A 25,503-nucleotide genomic window follows, 5' to 3' on the forward strand; every position below is an offset into this window, starting at 1 on the left:
AAAAGTGTTTCCTGATGTTCCAAGAGAACCATTGCCTCTTGTCCTGTCACTGGGCACCATTGAAGTGAGACTGGCTTCTTTTCCTCAGCACTGACCATCCATGGACCTTGCATTCAGCACTCTGTGCTTAGATCTCTTAGGGTCTGTTTAGTGGCACTGTGAAGTTTCTGTGCAGATGCTGTATAGCTCTGGCCAAACCTGTCATTATTTCCTTGCAGAATCTTTCTCTGAGCCTTCAAGAGGTACCACCAACACGCTTCCTGTTCCTGAGGGAAGCCAAAGGTCGCTTCCAGAGCCTTTCAGCAACACAGCCAATTCATGGAAACCGTTGGCCTGTATAGCTGCTATTGCGTGCATCGCTGCTCTGGCCTGCAAGTCTCCAAAAGCAGGCTGTAGGGGAAGTGCCCCCCCTTCCATCCCCCTATGCCAAGGCTGATGGCTTCAGCTCAAAGACTTCCTGAGCACAGCATTTCTAAGCTGCCTTCTTGAGCTTTTTTAGCTTCCCAGGAGTGTTTGGAGTTCAGAACACCCTGTTCCCCTTGATGGAAGAGATGACAGCATTACCTGAGTCTCTTTAGGATGGTTTTGTGGTGCATCTCATTAGGAGAATCATCTTGTTTTTCCAGTAGTTCCATATACCTCATCTGAATGTATTGAGAAGATTCTCCATCTCTCTTAGGCTAGAGCTGAATGGTTACAGCTTTGGAATTTTTTTCTTTCTCATATACGTTTACCTGTACCCACTGCCTGATGCAGATCGTTAGCAGATACTCCTTGTATGCTTAGTGGCAGAATGTTAGTCTAACTGCTTGGCTACATTGCCTCTTCTAAATCAAGGCCTATGTGTGTGGTCCATAGGAAAAAAAAAATCTTTTGCTGTATAGAGCATGGACAGTAAGTTGGTTTGCAGGAGCAGAGGGCATTTGAGATGCATTTGTCTCAGATCAGCTGTATAGTTCATGCACAGGAGGCCTGTCTATTGCTTCCAGGATCTGTTTGGTCTACAGTGTAGTCATACAGGGACTGACCCCAATGACACTTTCTGAAAGCATCAGACTAGCTGCATCTGTGCAATATAATGGCAGCACACATTGCTATGAACGTATCTAGATTTTCTGCTCATATGGCAGTCCAGATGGAACTACCATATGTGAGCAGTAGGAATGACCTAGTAGGACTGCCAGATTTCTGGAAATCTAGAACAAATGTAGAAGATGCTTGAAGTCTGTCTGGCCAAGTAAAGGTAGGCAACATTGGAAAACATCGAGATATATTTACTCAGGTAGCACTGCTATAAATTGTGGTGATTAAAAATAATAGTTTAGTACTCAGTTATGTGGGGGAAAACCAGCAATGATGGCGAGCTTCAGTATCTAGAGAAGTTTTGGGGAAAGTGGTCTGGAAGTAGTTGCCATCACAAAGTCCGGCATGGTTACAGGATGCTTCTCAGGGTCTAAGGAAAGCTGAGTAGCTTGAAAGTGTTATGACACCAAATGGGCTGCCTGCACCAAAACTAAGAGACTGCACTTTTCCACGGAAGATTCACACTCTTCTTGCCCAGCAGCATCACTGATAATTGCTTCCTTCTGAGCCATTGAATCCTATAACCAATGCAGCTTCACCTTTGCCTGCCTCAGACGTGGCTCTGCTCTTGCCTTATCTTTGCTGCCTTTGCACCCAATACTGTCAGTATGGATTTTGCACACCTAGGATGGTAATGGCAAAGTTCTAGACTTCTTTAATTGTTGCAGTTTGCACCGGAGAAATACCTCTAAGAACACGGTTTAATGCAGAACAAAAACTATGGAGCTTCATTTGATTCAGCAAAAATCTTTTGCTTCTTCTCCTCAAGTCAGAGGTTCGAGTGAGTGGGGGTATGTACTTTTTCGGGTACAAAAAATATTCAAAAATATCATTGGTTTCGGAGTCGCACACAGTGGCATCTACTCACTGTTCTTCTGTGCTTCATCCATGCAACTTCCTTTTGAAGGTATCATTAAAAGCCACTGAAATTTGCCATCCTCTCTTTTTCTTCATACCTCATGGAGATCTTTATCAGTTTTTGTGTCAGCTGGAGGCTTCCCTTAAATCAGATGTGTTTGGCTAGGACTACCCTAGGACTACCCTTCTGTTTGAGACCTTTGCCGTATGATATCTCCAGTGGTGGCAATCTGTTAGCTTCAAGTGCCACAGGGCCTGTCCCTTCCTCAGCAGAGGGAGGTGGTGCTTTACTGTGGATACCTTTAGGGACCAAAGAGCGGATAATGTTAATCCATCTTGGACCTCCCTGTGTTCTTACTTGTAAGCACAAGTTCAAGGTCAATATACTCACTGTTGCACTGTCATTGCATCAGGAAAAGTCCAATTTTTTTATTTTTTTTATCTTTAATCTTCAGGAGAGCTGTTCTTCATGTTTCCCATGTAAAATACTGTGTTGCAGGTTGGAGCCCTCCACAGAACTGCTAAGATCCTGGCCATGGTGGCAGTCTGCCTGCGTGATGGCTGGTGGGACTGGGTAACCTCATGCCCATGGCTGAGTCGTGGGCTTTAATGGGCGGCTCAGTCAGTCCAGTGGTGAGCTGTCTTTCTACAACACTGCTAAGTAGATGGATATCCTATTGATGTAGAAAAACTCCCCTGATCCTTAGGAGACTCAGCAAAACAGATTTCATGTTGCTCTGTGCTGTGGCTCCTCCTCCCTCAGAAAACTGTGGGACTGGAGAGCTGGAGCCGTGTCCTGTGGTGACCTGTTGGCCAGGGCTCGCACGGTGTCTGTCGAATACAATCATTGCTGGGGAAACCAGTGTGCCGTGAATCCCCAGCTGAGGTGACAATGCAATAAGGGAAATCCTTTCATCTCCTTTGCGTTTTCCAAGTTGGATTGAAAAATGTAAACAGCAGGGCTCTTCTCTCTTCTTAGGGATTTATGTGAGATTATATTCTTAGCAGACTTCTTATTCAGCATGTTTCTTCTCGCCTTTCCTGGAAGTTGTAACAGTTCCACGGCTATGAGAGAGAGCGCTTCTGTTGCCTGCACATAGGGGTCCTGTGTCAGCTGTCAGACCTCCCTGCTGGGTGGCGGGTGCAACCGTAGGAGACCTCCACCACCTGCAGCTGGACCAGGAGGGATGCCATCGGGTGTGTGCAGTGACAGAAGCAGTTCATGTTGCAGCATGTGCATTCACTATAGAATCATGTATTTTGGATATATCTAATGAAACTCATAATTTTTACTTCAAATTTGGATTTTTCACCGAGAGTGTTAATTGTTTGAAGAACCTTGAAGTTCAAATGCTTTTTCTAAGTTCTCCTTTCCAGTCTTTTGTTAGCGTGGGTATTTTAGCTATCAAAACTCCCCAAATTCTGGTCATTTGTCCTTCTGTACAAAAGTTTTTGTTGCCTGTTTAGAGAATGTGATGTTTGGGCCAGTAAGCCTTGTATATGTATACAGAGAGACAGATTGCAATTGGAAGCAAGCTTGGGGGAAAACAGCAATTCTTACTCTTTTTTTGTCTGTTACTGTGGCCTCATTTTGAGATTGCAGAAGGTTTCCTTTCTTCAAGCCATTACTGATCTCTTACAGTTCTGGCTGAGGAGTTGCAGCATGAATTCTAGGACTCAGGAAAGAAAAAAAAAATATAAACATTGTTGAGCTATATTGAGCATTATTGAGAATAGTAAGACTATTTCTGCTGATAAAGGATCGTAGTAGAGAGGTGTACATGCTGTACTGAGTCACTAAGTTAAAAATATCCCTTCATCACATGTTAGTGGTAAAATGCAAATGAATCTCGTATTTCTAAAAGCTGTTCTTGTAGGAGGGCAGGAAAATGTTTAACAGGCAGCTGGAGCTGCCAGTATTGCTCTTGACTCTGTCGGTGTCTGGATTGATATGGTTTCTACTGACTGCCTGATCAAATTTGTTTGTCCCAAATATCAATCCTGAGTTTAAAAAAGTGTGGGGGTGCAGCAAAATGGTCCCAGTATGGACAGGCAAAATCGTCATCAGTATCTCAGCCTGCTCTTAGAGGTGTTTTCATGCTCTGAGCAGTAGCACTTTTTTTTTCTACTGGGAATCTATCTGGTCCAACTGGTTCTCATTCCCAAATCACCTGTAGGTGCTGCACAGTCCTCAGGGGTTCCTGCCACGTAAGCATGATATGGATATGCTGCTGTGTGGGCAGGAGAGGCGCTGGTGCGCAGGGCCAGTTGTATCAAATGCAAGACTTGAACAGTTCGGTCCAGAGCAGTTCTTCCAGTTTAATATTCTGAGGACCAGCAACTGACTTCATGTTCTCCTACCCATCTCACTGTGGTTCCTTCACATTTTAAAAGAATATTTTTGGACCTTGTTCTGAAAAAACATCACAACTAGTTTGGAATTACTAGCTGTGATTCAGTGCTGTATTTCCTGCCACCCCCACCCCTTCCACCACCACCCCCCTCACAAAATATGTAAGAAATCAACAAAGAGTTTATGTAATGTCTCTAGTCTGTCGGTTGAGTACTTGCTTCAGGAGAGTAGCGCTTCGGTCTATTTTCTCTTACTCATGTTCTAATCTACCTTCTTGAGGACTGCTGGTGTTCTGCTGTTCCCCAGGATGGGAGCATCTGTGGAAGCAGTTCCTGGAGAAAGGCAGACCATGTCTGTGTGTTCCCTTGGCAGATCCACATTCAGCTTCCCCTCTTCCCTTGTCCTTTTGAGTTATTGAAGATTTTTCATGTGGAGAGAAACTATAGGATGGGTGTTGGGTAAAGCAATATTTAATGTTGGTCTAATATGTTATGGCTTTCCTGGGGCAAGCTGCTGCAGCAGCTGAGTGGAAGTGGTTCCTCAGCCAATCCAGCCTGGAGCGAGCAGGAGCTAGTCCTGGGGACTGTGCAGGTAAGACATGCAGAAAGGTGGGTTTCTGGAAACCTGCTTTTTGTCAGCTAACTATGGTTCGCTGAAAGCCTTCAGGCTTGAGGAAGCTGGTCAGTACCTGCAAGACCTAAAATTAATTCCTAGCTGGTGTTAGGCATATCACCACCAAACTCTGAGGAGATGGGAATGGTTATCTCTGAGCTACCTTCTCATTGCACAAACAATCGACATACGTTCTCCTTGCAATGCTGAGAGTGTATTTACACCTTGGGGTTACTGACTGGGTGAGCTGAGGCAGAACAATTGTTGGCTCTGCATCCCCCATGGAAGGCAGCTGTTATTAGTCCATATGGTGGTATCTGTGCAAGCAGGCACAGGATCAGTGCTGTTCAGTACTGTGAACTGCTCAACTGTCTTCCCTCCCTCTCTTTTCAGGTGGCCATCATTGCAGGAAATTTTGAATTGGCTGAAATCATCAAAACCCACAAAGAATCCGATGTTGGTGAGTTTGATCTTTTTTCTCTCCCCCTTTTCTCCCTTTTTAATCTTACTGTAGAGTCCAGGACTATTTTAGAATGGATATGTTAATTGGTGGTTTCCTAGTGCTGCCTGCAGTGATCAGTGGAAGCTGCAGCCTGCAGCTAGTTTTGGGTCTTGGGAGCGTCAGGACACATCTACTTTCCTCTCGGGGCCATCATTATTCAGTGAGTTTATTCAGTCCAGTGTTTGCTTATGGCTGCTGCGATTAGCAAACTAAAGAATTAGCCAAATTAGTCTGGAGTGGGTCTGAAAAGCTCTTCGTAAAATCCCTTGCCTTTTCTCTCTCTCTGCATCCCTGAGGCCCTTTCATGTCAGAGATGCTCTCCTGCTAAGACTATTAACTGGACCTGGTGCAAGAAGGAGACGTGTCCTCTCTCTTAGTAGTGATAATGGCTATGGAGCTGCCCCGCACTGGAGCTTCTATAAGTAAAAGTGAAGTAGTATTCTGGTATTGTTTCTTTATGGAGGAATGTTTTTGGATTTCCTGTTTAGCTTTTTTCCTTGCAGCATCTGCTCTCTCCTCCTTTGGTGTAGACATTGTCATGAAATATAATATATGTCATGCAAAACTGAATTTTAGGTTAGGTATAAAATCATACCACTTGTTGAGTTTTCCTGAATTGTTCTAGAAAGTTGATTGGATCAGAGGTCACTAGAGCAAGGGACAAACCAATGTAAAGGGTTAATTCTTGGTGAACGTGCAGACCAAAGAAAGTACAGAATCATAAGGTCATGTCCTCATTTTGGCTGGGATAAAGTTAATTTTCTTTACTGTAGCTAGTATGGTGCTATGTTTTTTGGATTCCAAAAAGGCTGTGGAATGGCATACAGCAATTCAGGTAAACGCGTGAGACAAGCAGAAGTAGAGGTAATGACATACATTTCTCCTTTCTCTCTAACCTTTCCCCTTGATCCTTTCTCAGAGAAATTTTTGGAAAGCTTAAATGAGGTAGAAGTTAAAAAACTTAGTATGGAAGCCAAAAATAAGTACTTGTACAATGGAAAGCTTTATTTCTTTTTGTCTAATTGTGTCAAATTTCCCAGAATGTATAACAAACGTAGATGTTTTTGTTGAGCTCATTCTATTATAAGGGCAGTTGGAAATCTGTAAGCTTGCTGTGGCAAAGAGATAAAGAGTGTTAACTTTCTGTGTTCTCTTCTTTCTTGTGCTGTCTACAAAGACTTTTTTTCTCACTGTTGTCTCAGTGCATGTACCTTCACAGAAGGTACAGAATCATCAGGTCATGTCCTGGTTTTGGCTGGGATAGAGTTAATTTTCTTTGTTGTGTCCCGTATGGTGCTGGTTTTGGATTTATGATTAAAACAGTGCTGATATAACACACCGATGTTTTAGTTGTTGCAGAGCAGTGCTTACACAGAGCCTGGAACTTTTCTTCTTCATATGCTGCCCTGCCAGCAAGAAGGCTGGGAGTGCACAAGAAGCTGGGAGGGAATACAACCAAGGGACCCAAACTGACCAAGGGGATGTTCCATACCGTATGATATCATGCTTAGTAATGGAAGCTGGGGATAGAGAAGGAAGGGAGGAAAGGAGGGAGGGAGTTATGGCGCTTGTCTTCCCAAGTAACCATTGTGCATGATGAAGCCCTGCTTTCCCAGAAATGGCTGGACATCTGCCTTTCAAGTGGAAGTAGTGCACAAATTCCTTATTTTGCTTTGCTTGTGAGTCCAGCTTTTGCTTTACTTAATAAGTAAATTCTTGGTGATAACTGTCTTTATCTCAGCCCATGAGTTTTCTCACTTTAATCGGAAAGCCGATTCTCTCCCCAGTCCTGCTTGGGTAGAGTGAGCACGCAGCTGTGGGATGCTTAGCTGCCTACTGGGGTTAACCCACAGCAAGTCATCAAGTGGAAAGACTTGTAGAGTCTGAAACAGCCTTTGAGTATTGGGCTTGGTTCTTGGAAGTGGCTGCGAGTCTAGAAACCTGCACCTTAACCCATCCTTTTATCACTTCGTTTCTCAGCTAACTATCACTGATGCTGAGGATTTGTGAGAAGAGTCAGGAAGAATGTGAGGAAAAGCCAAAAATTTCTTACACCAGAAAGCCACCCTCTCAATTCAAGAGGAAAGAGACTGCAGTGACAGGGATATTGGACTAGATGACCTGCAAAAGTCCCCTTCCAAACTAAATTTTTCTACGATTGAATCTATATGTGATTGAATGGCTCAATTATTTTTCTTGAAAAAAGTGTAGGGAAAAATGGCATGAAAACATGTTGGGTAAGAATGAATTGTTCATGTTCTAGATACGGCTGTTTATATAAAATAGGTCAGATAACAGTTGCAAACTAATCGCACACAAACCAGCAGGTCCAGATGGTATCCACCTGGAGTCAATGGGACTAGCAGATGAATTTCCCAAGCAAGGAGAAATTGTTTTTTGAAGTTCATTAAGATCTGAAAAGTGTGAGTGTCTGACTGGAGGAGAGCAGATTGGCATGATTTAGGCTAAGGAAGGGGTCAGGGTTAGGCAGTCTGGCTGTCTCTATTCCTTTTCTCTGATAGTTCCATCACAATAGTTGCAGAAATACTAAAACAATCTGGTAGGAAAGGGTAGGATTATACGTGACAGTGCAGCATTGTACGTGATAGCTCTTAGAGAAATCTTCTCAAGTTCCCGCTATTAGGCAGCACTTGTCTGTCTGTGAGACAAGAATTGGTGGCCCCCACCATCAGAAATATTCAGAGAGGACCTGCTGTGTTAAGGCTGTGGAAGGAAAGATGGTTAGCAATAGCTTTCACTCCTTGCTGCACGACAGCCTGTTGCACGTAGCTGTAGTTTCTGGCTCTTAGAGCATTCATCAATGTTTGTTTGGATCAGGAGTGTACTTCTGAGGTGGAGCTGGCTGTCCCCACTGGCTGTGATTTGTATCACAATGTACAGCAGGTCTGGAGGGTGTGAAGTGAATTTCTTTTAGGTGAAAATAACCCAAAACTGTGCTCCAGCTGATGTGCTCTATCTGTTTACAAGCATTCAGTTCATGGATCTAGCTAGGGTTGATATAGTTTAAGGAAGATGCCCCAAAATGTCCACAGTGAGGATTCTGGGTGATCAGTGTCTGCTCTTAACAGCCCATTGGGCTGCAGGACTTCTTGGGCAGTTTTCTCCATAGTTTCCTGTGCACAGTTCTCTGTCGTTTCAGTCAGTGCAGGCACCAAGATCTGCTTGTTCCATCACGGGCACCAGCACTGAAGTTGAAGATAGAGTGTTTTTTTTTTTGTTTGTTTGTTTTCTGTTTCTCTTATTTTATGAGTCTGAAGACAGAATGCCATGTATAGTAAGTGCAGCCTTTTCTCTTCTTGGTTGGACCTGAGAGGTTGGATCATGAGAACTTGGCAATGACACTACAGATTCTCTGTGTGCTTGAAGCAGCGTAGCACAGTGCTTGTTCATTAGTGGTGGTCCACTCTTGCCCATATGGGAGTGGTTTCTTTGGTATGGCAAGGGCAGCCCTAACCCTCTTGGGTATAGCTGCAGAACCTGGTCTCTGACCATGCCAGACAGATTTGGAAAAGCAAGGGATGGCAGAGGAAAAAGGCTGCACGTTTATCAGGAACACTGAGACCTGGTCAGTGGGAAACAGTGCAAGCGGGGCTGCGCCTGAACCTTTGGTCCTCTCTGGAGCACCACCGTCAGCCTCCTGGCATGTCCATTTGCTTATTCCATCAGCTTTCAGGTCTTAAATCCACATCAGAATTTACCACCCATATGTGTAACTCCACTCAGTAACATCAGGTGTGTGCCACATTACCTGTTTTCCACTAAAACATTACCAGTAGTGTTAATTGCACATAGTTTTGTTTTGTTTATTTATTTATTTATTTATTTTTATCAGTTGGATCCCTTGTCAGCTGCTCAATAATTTTCATTATCCATCTTTCTGGGAAGTTTTCTTAGCCTGCAAATTTTTAAGTGTTTGTTTCAGCTAATTAGTAGTTCCCTATGCTTTGTCACCATGATGGGATGCAAGCGCCTCTTTCTGCTTGTTTTAGAATTTACTTTTACATCTAAAAATGACCGTAAAGCTTCTTAAAATTTTCCTCCATTCTGCAAACTCTTTTTTTTGTTAATGTTTTATCTCCCCTTATCAATTTAGAGTGTATTGTAACATATTGATTTCAGTTATTTAAACTTCAGATATGGAAAATATATTTTGCAATACAATTTGCAATACCAATTGATGTCTTCATCTTGCCACTTTTGTCCAACTGGGCGTTTAACCACAGCTGCTTTATTTCATAATTGTGGTATTGTAACTTTGCTGATTTTTTTGAACTCCTGATTTTTATTCATATTTACTCTATCTACATGAAAGTAGATCTGGAGAAAATAATATTAGCTCAATACTGAGAAATTAACCTTAAGCAGTACATGTACGTAAGACTGGTTGAGGATTCTTTCTTCTTATGCTGAATATAATCAGGTCATGATTCATGGTCACTAAGCAACCACTAACTTCACGTCAAAGGAATTAATTCATTATCAGTCATAGTGAGACCCCAAACAGGTACCCTATATTATGTAAAATATCTTTTTGTTGGGGAATTACAATCTGTATGAGATCACCAGCATTTGTTTGCTGAACTGAAGTGCACCATAACAACATTTGTTTTCTTTAGATGTACAGGCAGGGGTGGCGGAGTAACTCATCTCCTCTGGTATGGTTCTGCAGCTTCAGTGATCCACAGTGGTCCTTGCTTTAGGGATGTGTTAGACTCTTGGCCCATGTCTGCTGAAGATCCTACAGCCCTGGCCTACTGTTAGCTCTGTATGGGTAGAGTTGCTGGCACAGTGTCTTCCTCTCTCCTGCTACCTTGGGACAGATTTTTTTCAAGGTATTTAGGTATATGAAGATGCAGGTTGGGCCTAGCAAGGGTCAGAAGATGATCTGGTCACCTAACTCCTCGTTAGGTACCCATCCCATACCCTGGTGCATGTGGCCTAGTTTCCTTCTCTGTGTGAATTGACACCAGGATATTAATTTAAACCATGACACATTAGGAAGATTACATGAGGCTTTGGGCATTGAATTGTCAGTTGTTGTTGAGAAGTCTCAACTTTATGACATTTTATAGCTCAAACCAAAGAATAAGTTATTTCTCATTAAGGAGGGTGTCATGAAGCCAACCTGAGATCAGTGTTTCCTTTGTCCTTCAGGTGCCTTCCTCATCCAAAGCCTGTCCCAAGTATCTCCATGAGCTCTGAAGCTGTATGTCAGAAACTGTGTATGTAAGCTCAGTCTGGGATTACCCAGAGAGTGGAAAAATCTAACATCTTACAATTCTTCCAGCAGATATGATGCTCTGGGGCTTAAAAAAGGAGACAGTGTCAATGACAACAATGGTAATGGTCAAGAGCCAGGAAAGGGCAACTGCAAAAAGGTGGACCAGCAAACCACTTGTATAAAAACCAGTGCCACAAAAAAAAAAAAAAAAAAAAAAGCACAGAGGGTGTTGGTATTTGGAGACTCCCCTCTGAGAGGCACTGAGGCTCCCATTTGCTGCCCAGACAATCTCTCTCAAGAGGTTCGCTGCCTGTGTGGGGCCCATATTTGTGACATAACAAAGAGGCTACTGAGCTTGGTTAAGCTGGAGGACTATCACTCATTCTGCTCTTTCATGTAGGGACAACAGAGGCTGTGACAAGGAGACTCCAAAACATCAAAAGGGACTTTATGTCCCTTGGAAAGATGCTGAAGGGAATCAGGAGAACAAGTACTGTTCTCCTCAGTCCTCCCAGATGGAGACTGGGACCCAAGGAGGAGGTGGCATACAGATCACGTGAATGACTGGCTGCATAGCTGGTGCCATGTTCAGGGTTTTGGGTTCTATGATCTTGGGTGTGTTTTTGAGAGTCCGGGAATGCTGACATGGGATGGGGCACACCTGACCAAGTGGGGCAAAAGCATTTTGGGCAGCAAGCTGTCCGGACTCATTAGCAGAGCTTTAAACTAGATTCAATGGGGGAAGAGGATGTACCTGTAAGTGACTCCAAAGATCCATTGAGTGGCAATACTTTAGAAAACAGCAGGGAAACACCTGTGAAGTGTTCCATAGGAATTAGGAAGGATACCTGTCTAGGTGCTGGATGTGCAGGGATGGGATCAGGAAAGCCAAGGCACTCGCAGAATTAAACTTTGCGAGGGATGCAAAGAATAAAAAGAAGGGGTTCTACAGGTACATTGGCCACAAAAGAAGGTCTAAGGAGAGTGTATTGCCTCTCACAAATGAAGATGGAGGACTGGTAACAACAGACATGGAGAAGGCTGAGGTACTTCACAACTTCTTTGCCTTGGTCTTCACTGGTGGTCAATATTCCCACATCTCTTGAGTCCACGAACCTCTGGGCAGGGGCTGGGGGAGCAGAGTCCCTCCCACTGTAAGCAAGGAGCAAGTTCGGGACCTCCTGATGCAACTTAACAGCTATAAGTCTATGGAGCCTGACGACATGCATCCCAGGGTCTTGAGGGAATTGGCTGATGTAGTTCCCAAGCCACGTTCCATTATATCTGAAAAATCATGGCAGGCAAAGTCCCCGGTGACTGGAAAGGGGAAACATCACTCCCATTTTTAAAAAGGGTAGAAAGGAAGACTCAGAGAACTACAGACCCGTGAGCCTCTGCCTGGAAGCAATGTTAAGGCACATGCAAGACAAGGAGGTGATCTGAGACAGCCAGCATGGCTTCACAAAGGGCAAATCATGCCTGACCAATCTGGTGGCCTTCTGTGATGGAGTGACAGCGTCAATTGACAAAGGAAGACCAACTGATGTCATCTACTTGGACTTCTGTAAGGCTTTTGTCACAGTCTCACATGACATCCTAATCTCTAAGTTGGAAAGATAAGGATTTGAAGGGTGGACCGTAAGGTGGATAAGGAATTGGCTCAATGGCCGCACCTAGAGAGTAGTGGTCAATGGTTCTGTGTCCAGGTGGAGGCTGGTGATGAGCGGAGTCCCTCAGGGGTCTGTCCTGGGACCGGTGCTTTTCAGTATCTTCGTCAATGACACAGAAGATGGGACTGAATGCACCCTCAGCAAGTTTGCAGATGACACCAAGTTGAGTGGAGCAGTTGATACCAGAGAAGTCATCCAAAGGGACCTGGACAGGCTGGAGAAGTGGGCCCATGTGAACCACATGAGGTTCAACAAGTCCAAGTGCAAGGTGCTGCACCTGGGTTGGGGCTATCCTAGGCAGGAGTACAGACTGGGAGAAGAACTCATTGAGAGCAGCCCTGCGGAGAGAGATTTGAGGTTTCTGATGGACGAAAGGCTCGACATGAGCCAGCAGTGTGTGCCTGCAGCCCAGAAGGGCAACTGCAGCCTGGGCTGCATCAACAGAGGAGTGGCCAGCAGGCTGAGGGAGGGGATTGTGCCCCTCGGCTCTGCCTTTGTGAGGCCCCACTTGGAGTCCTGCATCCAGGTCTGGGGCCCCCAGCACAAGAAGGATGTGGGGCTGTTAGAGCAGGTCCAGAGGAGGGCCACAACGACGATGAGAGGGCTGGAGCACCTCTCCTATGAAGAAAGGCTGGGAGAGCTGGGGCTGTTCAGCCTGGAGAAGAGAAGGCTTCGGGGAGACCTTGCGGCCTTTCATTTGCTTAAACGGGGCTTATAAAAAGGTTGGAGAAGGACTCTTTACTCAGGTAGATAATGATAGAGCAAGGGGGAATTGTTTTAAACTGACAGAGGGGAGATTTAGATTGGATGTTAGGAATAAGTTCTTTACTCTGAGGGTGGTGAGGCACTGGCACAGGTTGCCCAAAGAAGCTGTGGATGTCCCATCCCTGGAGGTGCTCAAGAGCAGGCTGGATGGGGCCCTGGCAAACCTCATCTAGTCTGCGGCATCCCTGCCTATGGCAGAGGGGTTGGCACTAGATGATCTTTAAGGTCCCTTCCAACCCAAGCCATTCTATGATTCTATGATTTATTTTTGCATGGAGAGTTTGACAAGTTCCTCAAAATGATGCTGATGGGACAATAAATTTTAAGACCAACATGGCCAGTATTGTCACCTTGTGGTGAAAACTTGAACACTTGCACAATTCTGTGCAAACTTTTGCATAAGTTTCTTATGCAGAAAGTTTCTATTGTGGAGTATACTCTTACCCAACATACAAATTTGTGATTCTCTGTTACCTTGGCAAACTGTGACTAGCTTCTGTTTATTTATTTTCTTAGTATAGGTCAGCTTGACCAGCTTCTGAGCCTTTGCATGGCTTTATGTTGAACTCTTTCTGCTTTTTAACATTCCCAAAAAGCATGCGACAGTTTAACATTCTTTTTAGCAATGTTGACTGCATTCCAATGCATTTTTCCATAATAACCTTATGGATGAACAGACTGTGCTACCCTTTTTCGGGGACTGATATATCTAGTGGTTATGTTAGCTTTTCTGCTCACTGCATTGGTCTTGGAGCTTGTCTGTAGGTGGTTTGTGTCAGGAATCACTGGCCTGTTTCAGTCTCGCTGAAAGGAGCTCTTTTTCAAGGAACAGTTCTGTACTGTATAACCTACGTTTGTGTTTCCCAGCTGCTTTGTCTTACATCAGGAAGTAATGAAATGTGTTCAGATGGTCCCATCTTAACAAATGTTAATTTGTTAACATTTGTTAACAAGAGATTCCACTATGTCAGCACCCTCTCTCATATGCTATTACACCAGCCATGGCATCACCTGCAGTTTTATTGCCAATGATCTGTGTTTGTCTATATGTCTGTGTGTATATATATATTGCCGTATATACGTCCATATATAGAGAGGTCATTGGTAAAGGTAAAAATATAAATATTACTGTAGCAAGAACTGGCTTACTGGATAATATTGGAAACATTCCCAATTGTTGTTCTCCGTTAATGATTGATTATTTTGTCTTATTATCTGTGTGGTGGTTTTATTGTCTGTGTGGTGGTTTTACTGTGCTAGGCAGCTGAACACCACAACTGCTCTCTCACTCCCCCTCCTTAGAAGAGGAGGGGAAGAAGTAAAGGAAAGAACAACTCACGGGTTGACATAAGGATAATTTAATTAAAGGGGAAAAATAATTATTAAGGAAAGATTATTATTAATTAAACAATTTAAAGGGATAAAAGGGAAAGGGGAAAAGGGAGGGGGAAAGGGAAAAAAAAAACAAAACAAGTAAAGGCTATGTGGAAGTGCAGAGGAAAGAAATTACTCTCCACTTCCCACAAATGAGTGATGCTTGACCATGTCCTTGAAGCAGGGCCTCAACGCACGTAGCCAGTGTTCGGGAGGACAGACGTTTTCGCAACGAGAGCCCACCCCTCCCCTCTTCTTCCTTTTTCCACCTTTTATTGCTGAGTGTGACATCATATGGTATGGAATATCCCTTTGGTTGGTTTAGGTCAGCTGCCCTGGTGATGTTTCTTTCTCACTTTTTTGCCCACCCCCTAGGAGGGTTAGAGGGAGTCCTGATGCTGTGCCAGCACTGCTCAGCAGCAGACACGACGCTGGTGCGATACCAGTGCTGTTCTAGCTACACGTGCAGAGCACAGCACTGTATGGGCTGCTGCAGGGAAAGTTAACATCCCAGCCAGACCCAGTACAACCTGTTAAAATCTAGTATCTTGACAAGTGGTAGCATGTAATCAATATCATTACAGTGAAGTCAACAGCTTCACCCAAGCTTATTATCTTTGTCAGTGAGCTTTGAGTTCTTAAAGCCATCTTGGGTGATATAAATTAAATTCTCATGCTTTATTTTTCAATTGTTAAGTGTCCTGTTTCAGTGTTTCTAGTCCTTTCCTAGAAATGATATAAAGCTATGCTTTCTGTGGTTGTCTGAATAATCCCGCTGACCCTTTCAAAACTGCCTCCCTATCCACTGACACTTTTTAAGGAGTATTATAGATATAGGCCAATGATTCAGTGAGCTGTATGGCAAATTCTTTTGAACATTGCTGCAGAAGCTTTTGGCCTGCTATTTTGAACGTACATAACTGAATAAACATCTGTTACTGCTATCCTCGGAATTGTGGGGGGATGTTTTAACCTGTTTTATTTCTGGGTGCATTTTTGATGGTATGGAGGTATGTACAGGAATTATTTTCAAATATTAATCAGAAATACTTGTTTGATGCTTCTGATTTTCTGGTCATCACTGTTAATTTCATTGTGTCATTCCTGTAACGGGTCTATGCAGTTGCCAGGATTTCCTCTGTGGGGATTTGAGCAGTGGCCTGAGAGTCCAAGCAGGACTTTCAATGTTCTGAATGTGACAAGGAGAAGCAGAGGAATGAAAAATTCTTGCAAGGAAAATCTTCCGGTGATGATATGCATCAGGCTGATAAATATTGTCTGAAGAGAAAGGCTGACAATCCCATATCATGTACTACTCACAGGTGAATTGGCAGCACATTTGAGGACAGTTTGTAGGGAAAAGCTAGCAAGTTTGATTAAAATGTATTTTTAGCAGTTTCAATTTAAGTTTTACAAATGCAGAGAGAAATCTGTCCCCAGCTACATAGGGCTGACACCCTGAGTGGGATGGGGCAAGAGACCTGCACTGAGGTGGAGGAGTGAGGTAGGAGGGGGTAATTCTGAGGGGCTATGTCCAGGGATGGAGCATCACACGAGAATGGGTAATTGAGAGGCAAATGGAGATGACTGAAGAAATCATTAGAGGATAATTTTTTTTTTTTTTTTAATTAAAAGGGGCGGGGAGGAGGGGGACCGACTCCAACTCCTACCAGTGCACTGTTTCTCAGTACTGAGGTAAACTAGCAGTTACCTTGCTGGAGCTGAGCTGGTGGCTCTGGTCTGCCTGATCATTGTGTACTTCTCCTTTAGTTTTCATTCCTGGAAAAAAATACCTGAAAGGTCTCTTGGAGTAGCCTCTCTCTCCTGCATGGAAGAGAAGCCTGGGCGTCAATGTGCCACATGAGGGGAGATGCTATGCGCCTTCTTCGTTCTGCTTTGTAATTTTCCACTATTAAAATGTAAATGTGGCCTCTCAGCTTGGAACTGTGGAGACATTTGCACTTCGTGCTCTTTTGCTCTTTTACATGAATATTTAACATCAAGCCAGTAAATCTCTAAATAACCTCAGAGTGTTGATTACATTTTGGTTCATTAGCCTGAAGCTTGGGGTTGTTTGGAGCGTGGTCCAGGTGCCGCCCAGTGACAGTGCAGCATCTCAGGGCCCAGAACTCCTTTGGGAACCCTGGCTGCACCCCGCTCATACTGCACCTGAGTGGCAAGAGGCATTTTCAACCCAAGAGCCTTGCATTTCTCTTTGTGGAGGGCAAAAGCAAACACGGAAGTGTCAGATTAACCAGGCTGGCTGGAGCACGGTTGTGCTTCTTCGAGCAGCGCTGTCATGGTAACTGAAGTGATTCATTTTGCTGCGAGAAACCCAGTAAACACACTTTGATTAAACTCTTGAGAAGGTATAGAAAAGAATCTTCAAAGCTGATTGTATGAGCTGCACAAAGTTGTTTTTTGGTGCTTTTTTTTTTTTTTTTTTTTTTTTTTATTGCTCTCACTTCCCTCCCTTCCCCACTAGGAACAGTGGGTTTGGGGGTTGGGAAGAGGAAGCCTTTGCTAGAACTGGCTGCCTCACAGCAGGCTGAAACCATCCTGTCTCTGCACCTGGTCGCTGCAGCTCAGGCTCAGCAGTTTATTATTATTACCAGTTTCAGGTAGTTTGAGGTGCAGTGAGGAGCTGGCTTTGCTGCCTATAGAACTGGCCAAAGCATGCCTTGGGCTCCCCCAGCCTGGTCTTCCCACCCCCGCAGAGAACAGTGACCCCATCCCTCTGCCTGCGCTGGGCTCACTGCCCCGTTGCCGTCCACGTTGCTGTTGAGATAAGCTGGCTGGCAGGTTGGCCTGGAATCTGGGAGGTCATGCGTGATGTACTGGGGGCACGCTGTGGGTGGGGCCCAGGGGACAGGGTGGAGTGCCACCACCTTCTGGCACTGGGGAGTCCTTGGATCAGTGAACACACATCTAGTGTCCTGCAAGAGATCCCCAGCAGGAGAGACCTGCCAGCAGCCCTCTCCAGTCCTCCTTTCCAACTATCTTCTTTGCAGTCAAGAGCATGATTTCCGTCTCTTTTGCACTCGTATGACAGTGACTGGCAGGGAATGGGGCAGAGTTATGTCTCAGTGACAAGTTGGGGTTCACTCAGTGGATGCAGTGGGGCGAGCATCGTGATGGATACCTTGCTTAATGTGCTTCTGATCAGAAGACAACTAAGTTCTCTGTGAAGCTGAGTGACCCAATTATTTGGTTGAATGAGGCCGTGTCATAATGCTGGAGGTGGTTGGTCCTCAGGGTTAGAGACAGTGCAGCCAGGCAGGACCTCAGCATCCTCACTGGCACCTGTGTGGTAGCTGAGACCCTGCTGTCCCATAGGACAACCTGGCAGACGTGTCCTCTGGTGCTTTTAAGACAGTAAATGGGCCTGGGATTATTGTGCATTCTAGAGACCTAGATGTCGTTACACGTCATTTGGCTGTTGCAAGCTTGTGGCTGCTCTGTTTTTTTCTCTGTTAGGTAGCCAGAGCCTCTGAAATGTGCTGCTCAAAACAAAGAGTGACGGTTAATTCAGCATTTTCAGCCCTAGCACGAAGTTCTCTTTCACTCATCTCCCAAAGAAGTGCCGGGTTTCCCCCAGATTTTTGTTTTTGAATATGCAGGGCTCCCCCAGGGAGAGAAGTAAACAGCAAATCACATGTGACTGTTGTTGGTCTCTTGCTTAGGGCTCCTAGAAAAGTCCTTTTTATAAATAGCAGTAAAGGATCCCTGGTGATCTCCCAGTACTGAGTGAGGCTCTGCTGGAAGTGCAGCTCTCATCGAATCACAAAATCATAGAATATTCTGAGTTGGAAGGGACCCACAGGGATCATCAAGTCCAAATCCTGGCTCCACACAGGACCATCCAAAAATAAAGCCATATGCCCGAGAGCGTTGTTCAAATGCTTCGTGAGCTCCATCAGGCTCAGTATCATGACCACTGCCCTGGGGAGCCTGTTCCAGTGCCCGATCACCCCCTCAGTGCCGAACCTTCCCCTGACACCCAGCCTGACCCTCCCGTCCCAGCTGCATGCCGTTCCCTGGGGTCCTGTCAGATGGGTCCCCAGAGAGCAGGGCTCAGCGCCTGCCCTTCTGCTCCCTCTGTGAGGAAGCTGCAGGCCGCCATCAGGCCTCCTCTTCTCTAGGCTGAACAAACCAAGTGACCTCAGCTGCTCCTCACACCTCTTGCCCTCGGGGCCCTTCACCATCTTTGCAGCCCTTGTTTGCACACTCTAACAATTTTATGTCCTTCTTATATTGTGACACCCAAAACTGCACACAGTTCTTGAGGCGAGGCTGCACCAGCGCAGAGTAGAACTGGACAATCACTTTCCTGTCCTCTGCACAGCTGCCTGTGCCACTGCCTCAAGTACACGGTGGCCTCGATCTTCTGTCTGCTGCAGCCCCTGGACATGTTCCTGGTACTTTTGTTGTCCTTGTGCCTGTGCCAAGTGCTGATTTTCCGCTGGACTTTCTTGTGCAAATAAGTGCACGCGTAGTACCCTTCAACACCAAACTGCCTCCACCATTAGCTCATCCATTTTGGGGTCCATCCCATGGATCTGCCTCAGCACACCTCCCCATGCAATGTGGGTATCTCTTCTGTCCTTTCTGCCATCTGGCCAACGCGCAATTTTCTCTCCCACGGTTCTGCCACATGCAACAGATTTTGTCTCCCTTGCTGTCTTCATCTCATTGCATAGCACAGCCAAACATGTTTTTGTATCTCTCTGAATATATCTAATTGCTGTTGTGAGAGCAGACCCAGGCTTGCGTGTATCTACGTGGCATAGCAGCCAGACTGACTGGAAGTAAGTCTGTGTTTAGATGAGGGCTCTGAAGAATCTCTGGAGTATCCGGGGAGAAAAGTCCTATATTGTTCATACAAGCAATAGGTGTGTTCCTTTGATTGCCATCCTCCCATGAAGCTGCCTGGATGTCTGCTCATCTGTGTTCTCAGTTAAAGCCAAGCTTTCCAGGCCAGGTGTCATCATCCCTGGTTCACTAACCTCTCTGTAGAAGCTGGTCTTGGTCCGGTTGCCTTCCCAGCTGCACAGCGACCCAGAAACGGGCAGTCTAGGCTCCAGAAGCTAGGCACTGAAGTTGGAGCAGGCAGATCTCTATCAGCAGTACCTCTGCACTGAGGCTCCCAAGGACTTTGCTGAGTCCCCTGAGCTGTCCTCTGTCCCAGGTCCAGGGGTATAGCTGCCTTGGCCAGGAGACATCAGGGTATGCTGGACACCCGAGAACCTAAGGAACTTCACACGGTATGCATGTGTGTCATATAAAAGGCTCTGCTCCTGTGATAGTATTGGAAGCAATTTTTTCACTTGTCGTCTGGACTTGTGACTCCCTTGCCCCTAAATTGCACTTTGGCAAGTGAAGTAAACTGTCTTGATCTCACCTCACGTGCAGTTACTGTGTGCTGGGGAACAAGTTAAAATTGGTCAGTGCAGGTATCTGCCTGTCTGTCAAGAGATTGCCTTTGCAGCTGTAATACCATTCTCGTAACACACTTCTAGAGTTAGTCGGGAAATCTTGGCTTTGCAGTCTATTATGTGACCTGGACAGCTTCTTATTTACTCCTGTAAATGCTATGTTATGCTGTAAGTCAGGGACTCTTATGCTTGATGTTATGATAAATGGATTAGTGAGTAGCAGAGTGGTCCTGGGCTTTTTTCTGCAGCCCTGCTGCTCTTCATCTCTGATGTAAATCTGAGACAGTGGTTGTGTTTTGCTCTGGTTTTAGAGTGGATTCTATAATTTTCGTGTTGGGAGTGAGCACTTTGCATATGTAAGGTGATGACTGCTCTTGTGGAGAGCGTGGAAATGGGTAACCAGGTGATTAATTTGACAGCCTAAATTAAAGAATTTACCCTGACCTGCGTCAGAAATTATAAAGTACCTTCCCTTACACCGGGGAGTCCTTGAGCAACCTGTTTGTGTCTCATTGCCTAATAACTGGTGCTTGCTGTGAACATCTCACAGTAAAGTCTGTACCACTCCACGTCTCCTGGAGTGATGTCCATGCTGGTTGCAGGGCAGGCTTCTGCTTCTTCTCAGTTAAGCTAAGGCTACCAGGAGCAGAGATTTCACACAGACTGAAAGGATCTCGTCAGGTGTGCTGCTTTGTTTACTTGCAAGATAAGTCACTGCTTTTCAATTTTTTTCCTCCTTTTCTCTTATGTTGAATGCTAACAATGTTTTCCAGTGTTTGGTTTTTTTTTTTTCCAGATTATTGCCCTGATTTATTTATTTATTTATGTATTTTTCTCGTGAAGGACCATGCCTACTGCACAACTCTGGCCAGTCCTAGTTCAGTTGAGTAAAAACAGCTTGCCAACAGGATAGTTTTACAGTGAGCTTGTATGCAATTACTTCAACATACAGCAATGATTTTTTTTTTCTAAGCTGTTAATATCTAGAAACTAATAATTAATTTATAAAGTGCACCAAAGCAAACCAGACTATCTCTTCTGTCTGAGGTTTTCATTGCTGTATTCTTGTTTTCCTCCTCCTTTTTTTTTTTTTTTTTTTTCTGGCTTTGGTGCCAAGACCAATGATGCCAAGTCCAGCCAGATAAAGAAGAGTGGTGACCACACTGATGCCTCGGCTGGGCTGTGGCTGCAGATCTGGTGCACTTGGTGACTGCTTCAGCCTCCTTGTAGTAAAGGATGAGGCCACGCGTGCGCAGAGGGAGCACAGTGCAGACTCAGCCTGACTGGCTGGTGCAGAGCTCCAGTAGCCCTAGCTGTCTGCAAAGGACTGACTGCTGCTCCTGGTTTTGTCCAAGACAGGCAAAGAGCTGGTCAGGCACATTCTTCTAGATCTTGATTTTTTCCTTGATATTTTCAGTCTAGCAAAGTTTAATATGGTGTGGTTCCAAACCGTGCATTTCTCCAGCTGTGACGTTGCCTCCTGATAGAGCACTTTTGAGATCACCTCTCTGGGGCTTTGCTGTTCCCCAGTTGAGATGTAATGAGCTCAGATTGACTCCGTTCCCGGCAGAGCTGCACTGAGTTTGTGTTTGGTTGACAGCCACTATGAGTTCACAGCCTTTTGCAGGTTACAGTCCCGTGATCACTGAGTTTCACCTATGTTTTGGGTCCCTGGAAGCACACCAAGGGTGTACTCAATGCTATTTGCCTTGGCCTTCAGTTTGGAAATGTATTCAGACCACTGACTGATGTGCTTTCATCATTAGTCAGCATTCAGCACTTATTTTACTAAAAGTAATTCTGTCTGTTTTTTTTTTTTCAAGAACTGTGCTTAAAGTGCATGGATTGCTTTGGTTTGAAAACAGGTATTGGAGACTAGCAAGGAACTTCCTTGCACTTCCAGTGACTATTTCCAATTTCTAATAATTTTTAAATCTGTCAGTTACTGTGACATGCATCCATTTAATATTTGCTTCTCTGATTTTTTAAAGTGGTTTTCTATGAGAGGTGATGTAGTACAAAATAAAATGTCTGGATGACACACAAACTCAGGCTGGCAGTCCTTGTCAGCCAAACATGTTCAGTGTTGCCTTTGAAAGGGTAGTGGTTAGCCCTGACTTTGGCTTCAGCTCAAGTGTATTGCATTGATGGGGCTGGCTACAGATTAGAGAGTCCTGTTTGCTACAGCCCTGCGGACTCCCACACACCTGAATCCACAGCACATTTTATGTGGCCTGGACCTTGCCTCTTTCCATCTGATATCTCTTGTTCTTTCTGGGTTCCCATTTTGACCTGTTTTTCCTGCGGGGTGCCCTGGATGCGAGGCACTTGCAGTGCTGCAGCTGTGAGCAGAGGTACAGAGACCTTGGTCTGGTGCTGGGCTGGGAGCTGGACTGAGTCGCTGCAGGGAGCACAGACACTGCCGGCAGAAATCCCCCAACACGTGGTTGGAACATCAGAGAACAAATGCATTGAGTTGCTATGACAACAAGAAGATTTACAGGATCCTGAAATTCTTGTACTTTGAACCTAAATTATTCCTCAGAAAAATATTGCAAGTGTGGCTGTGCAGCACAGCTGGAAAGTGCTTTGAAGGCATTCGGTCAGCGATTAAACAGGGTGAGAGGCCTTGCTAAATGTCAGGCAATGTCCTGTTCAGATACCTGGCCAGTCCCTTCCTCTGAAGCCCGTTGGCTGTGATAGCTAAAGTGTGCTCAAGGTTCAGCACCCGTTTGCACACCAGGTACAAGTTACCTTGGAAGGAGTAGTCTTGGAAAGGTGAAGTTGTGCAGTCCCCTGTTAGCAGGATCACACCACTTCTGAGTATGCCTTTGAGCAGGAGTGCAGGAGAACTTTGGAGTGCAGGAGAACTCTGCAGTGCGTCAGATGGTGTGTTCTCAGTATCCCCTTGCTTTTGTCACTGAATTTGCAACAGCCTTGGTGGTCACGGCATGAAACCTGCCAAAGTTCAAGAAGTATTTGGACAATGCTCTCAGACATACGGTTTAATTTTTAGGTAGTTCTCTGCGAAGCCAGGGGTCAGATTTTTGATGGTCCTTGCGGGTTCCTTCCAATTTGGGATATTCTATGAAACAAGCGGATATTGTTGACTATGCATTCCCTGCTGAAGGCTGTCACAAATGTGAGGCAAACTTTAAGCATATTAAACTTCAGAATGAAAATGGATTCACTGAACAAACTTCAGGAGAATGTGTCTTTCCTAACCTAAGTTCTGCAACACTCCAGCTCCACAGTGTGCACGTGCCATGTCGGCAGCAGAGCGCTCATCCCTCTGTGCCTACAGGAAGTTTTCCATTTCCATTCCTCCTCCTTCTGCAGAGCTGCTGGCAGAAGCAGGAGTTGGCATCTCCAGGTGCCTTTGTGAGGTCTGGCTCTTCCAGACACTGGTAAGAGTCAGCTACAGGGTCAGGAGGGGCAGGGTGTAGCTGGTGTTTTATTCTGTACACTACATTTTTGAGGCTTAGAGATGGCACGTTCCTAAAGCTATAGATTTAGGCCTATTGTACCTCCAGAACAGAGGAGTAACTGGTGGCCAGGATCATGGCCAGTAACAGTGTCCTGTTTTGTGTCACCACCTCCAAACCGGAGTGGTAGCTGGAGGTGGGCTGGAAGCTGGTGGCCCTGACCCTCACCATCACTGCGTCCCCCCACAGGGCTCCTTGATGCTTTTCCAGACACTGCTTCCAAACTCTCCCCATGCTGCCATGCCATCTGTTGTGGTTTAACCCGGCTGGCAGCTAAACACCACACAGCCGTTCGCTCACCCTCCCCCCTCCCTCTCTGGGATGGGGGAGAGAAACGGGAAAGTGAAGCCGGTGAGTTGAGATAAAGACAGTTTATTAAGACAGGAATATAAGGAATATAATAATAACAATAATAATAATAATAGTGATAATGATAATAGTATTAACAATAATAATGTGTAAGAAACAAGTGATGCACAATGCAATTGCTCACCACCCGCTAACCGATGCCCAGCCTATCCCCGAGCAGCCCGGCCCCCCACCCCGGCCAGCCACCCCTATATATTGTTCAGCATGACGCCAGATGGTATGGAATACCCCTTTGGCCAGTTTGGGTCAGCTGTCCTGGGTCTGTCCCCTCCCAGCTCCTGCTGCACCCCCAGCCTGCTCGCTGGCAGGACAGAGCGAGAAGCCGAAAAGTCCTTGGCCTGGTGTAAACACTGCTCTGCAACAATTAAAACATCAGCATGTTATCAGCGCTCTTCTCATCCTAATCCAAAACATAGCACCCTACCAGCTACTATGAGCTACTTAACTCTGTCCTAACTGGAACCAGGACACCATCCAACTTGCTGGCTCCACATGCTCCCAGGCCTGCAGATGTTCCCTGAGGAGAGCAGTGTGCTCTGGGTGTCTTGCTGGGATGGGAGCTGGAAGCAGATGGAGACACGTCCTCATCTGCTATGGCTGTTCCTGTGCTCCCACAGGGATGCTCATCCACTCCTGGCCTAGCTCTGTGCTCCTTCTCTGCCACCATCTTCCTGCCCCAGCGTGACCGGCCAACACCAGCTTTGTCCTGTGTGCCTGGTAGCTAATGCTGCTTTCCTGGCTCTTTTGCAGTGCCTTTCAGAGAAACTCCCAGCTACACAAAGCGGAGACGGATCCTCGGTGCCGGCGGCCTCGCTTCACCGCGCATGCTGCAGCGCTCGGCCAGCGACAACAACCTGAAGGCAGAGAGCCGGGCGTCCTACTCACCAGTGCCCTCGCTGCGCAGCCTGCCCCCCCAGCTGCTGGTGCAGATGCAGGAGGCTGCAGCAGGGGCCGGCGGTGGGGACGGCAGCCTGGCCAGCTCCAGCAGCACCCGCAGCGCCCACAGCCGCTCCCCATCCTTGCAGCGCGTGCAGGAGGAGAAGGAGGCCGACCTGCCCACGCTCCGGAGGAGCAGCCGTGGCAAGGCCAGGTAAGGGGCCAGGGGGAGGCAGATCAAGGCTGACTCGTGCCGTGGCTGTTGTGGGCATCAGCACCCATGGGAACCCCATACCCGCATGGAGCTGGGCGCCTTTGGGACCCCGGGTGAGAAGCAGGGAGGCTGGTGCAGCCTGGTACAGGGCTGCATCTCCCCACCCCAGCGCTGCAGGGAGCGGGGCTGTCCGGGGCTTGGTGCGAGCACTGTGGGGGCTGTTTCCTTCAATCTGCTCCCCAGCCCTCAGTCTAATTTTGCGTCTCAGAAGGATGGTAAGTACATCAATTCCGTGTTGCACTTGTTGTTGCTATGACAATGAATGCATCTTGAAAACTAATACTTCGAGGTGGCATATTGCAGATAAGCCAACACCTAATGCATCCAGGCCGACTTGCGGTTATCGCTGCCTTCTGTGTCTACCTGCACAGGTGGTTGCTCTGTCGGATCCACTTGGGCCTGTGGGTGGCTGATGGGCATGGTCACCCTCTCACTAGTCAGCACGGGAAGGCATTCGTTGTGCTGCAGATGATTTCAGTGGCCGATGTGTGTGGGAGTGATTCTTGGTTCTCCTGCTGCTCCCCAGCCATTCCCTGGCCAAGTGCAATGTGAACTCCAGCTCTGAGACCACTTGTCACAGCTGGTGCTTACCTTTGAGTGGAAGT

At 46.0% G+C, this 25,503-nt stretch overlaps 1 protein-coding gene across 11 annotated transcripts in view; it reads left to right on the top strand.

The window, feature by feature from the left end:
* SHANK3 (SH3 and multiple ankyrin repeat domains 3) overlaps positions 1-25,503 on the top strand; it is a 389,687-nt gene that overhangs the window by 116,006 nt on the left and 248,178 nt on the right. For all 11 annotated transcript variants that reach the window (XM_083835493.1, XM_083835500.1, XM_083835499.1 and 8 more), the window contains 2 exons: positions 5,300-5,366; positions 24,499-24,838. In XM_083835493.1, coding sequence (XP_083691619.1) covers positions 5,300-5,366; positions 24,499-24,838 — 407 coding nt within the window. The remainder of the gene's footprint in view (positions 1-5,299; positions 5,367-24,498; positions 24,839-25,503) is intronic.

The sequence above is a fragment of the Anser anser genome, assembly GCF_964211835.1.
Source record: "Anser anser genome assembly, chromosome: 1".
NCBI lineage: Eukaryota > Metazoa > Chordata > Aves > Anseriformes > Anatidae > Anser > Anser anser.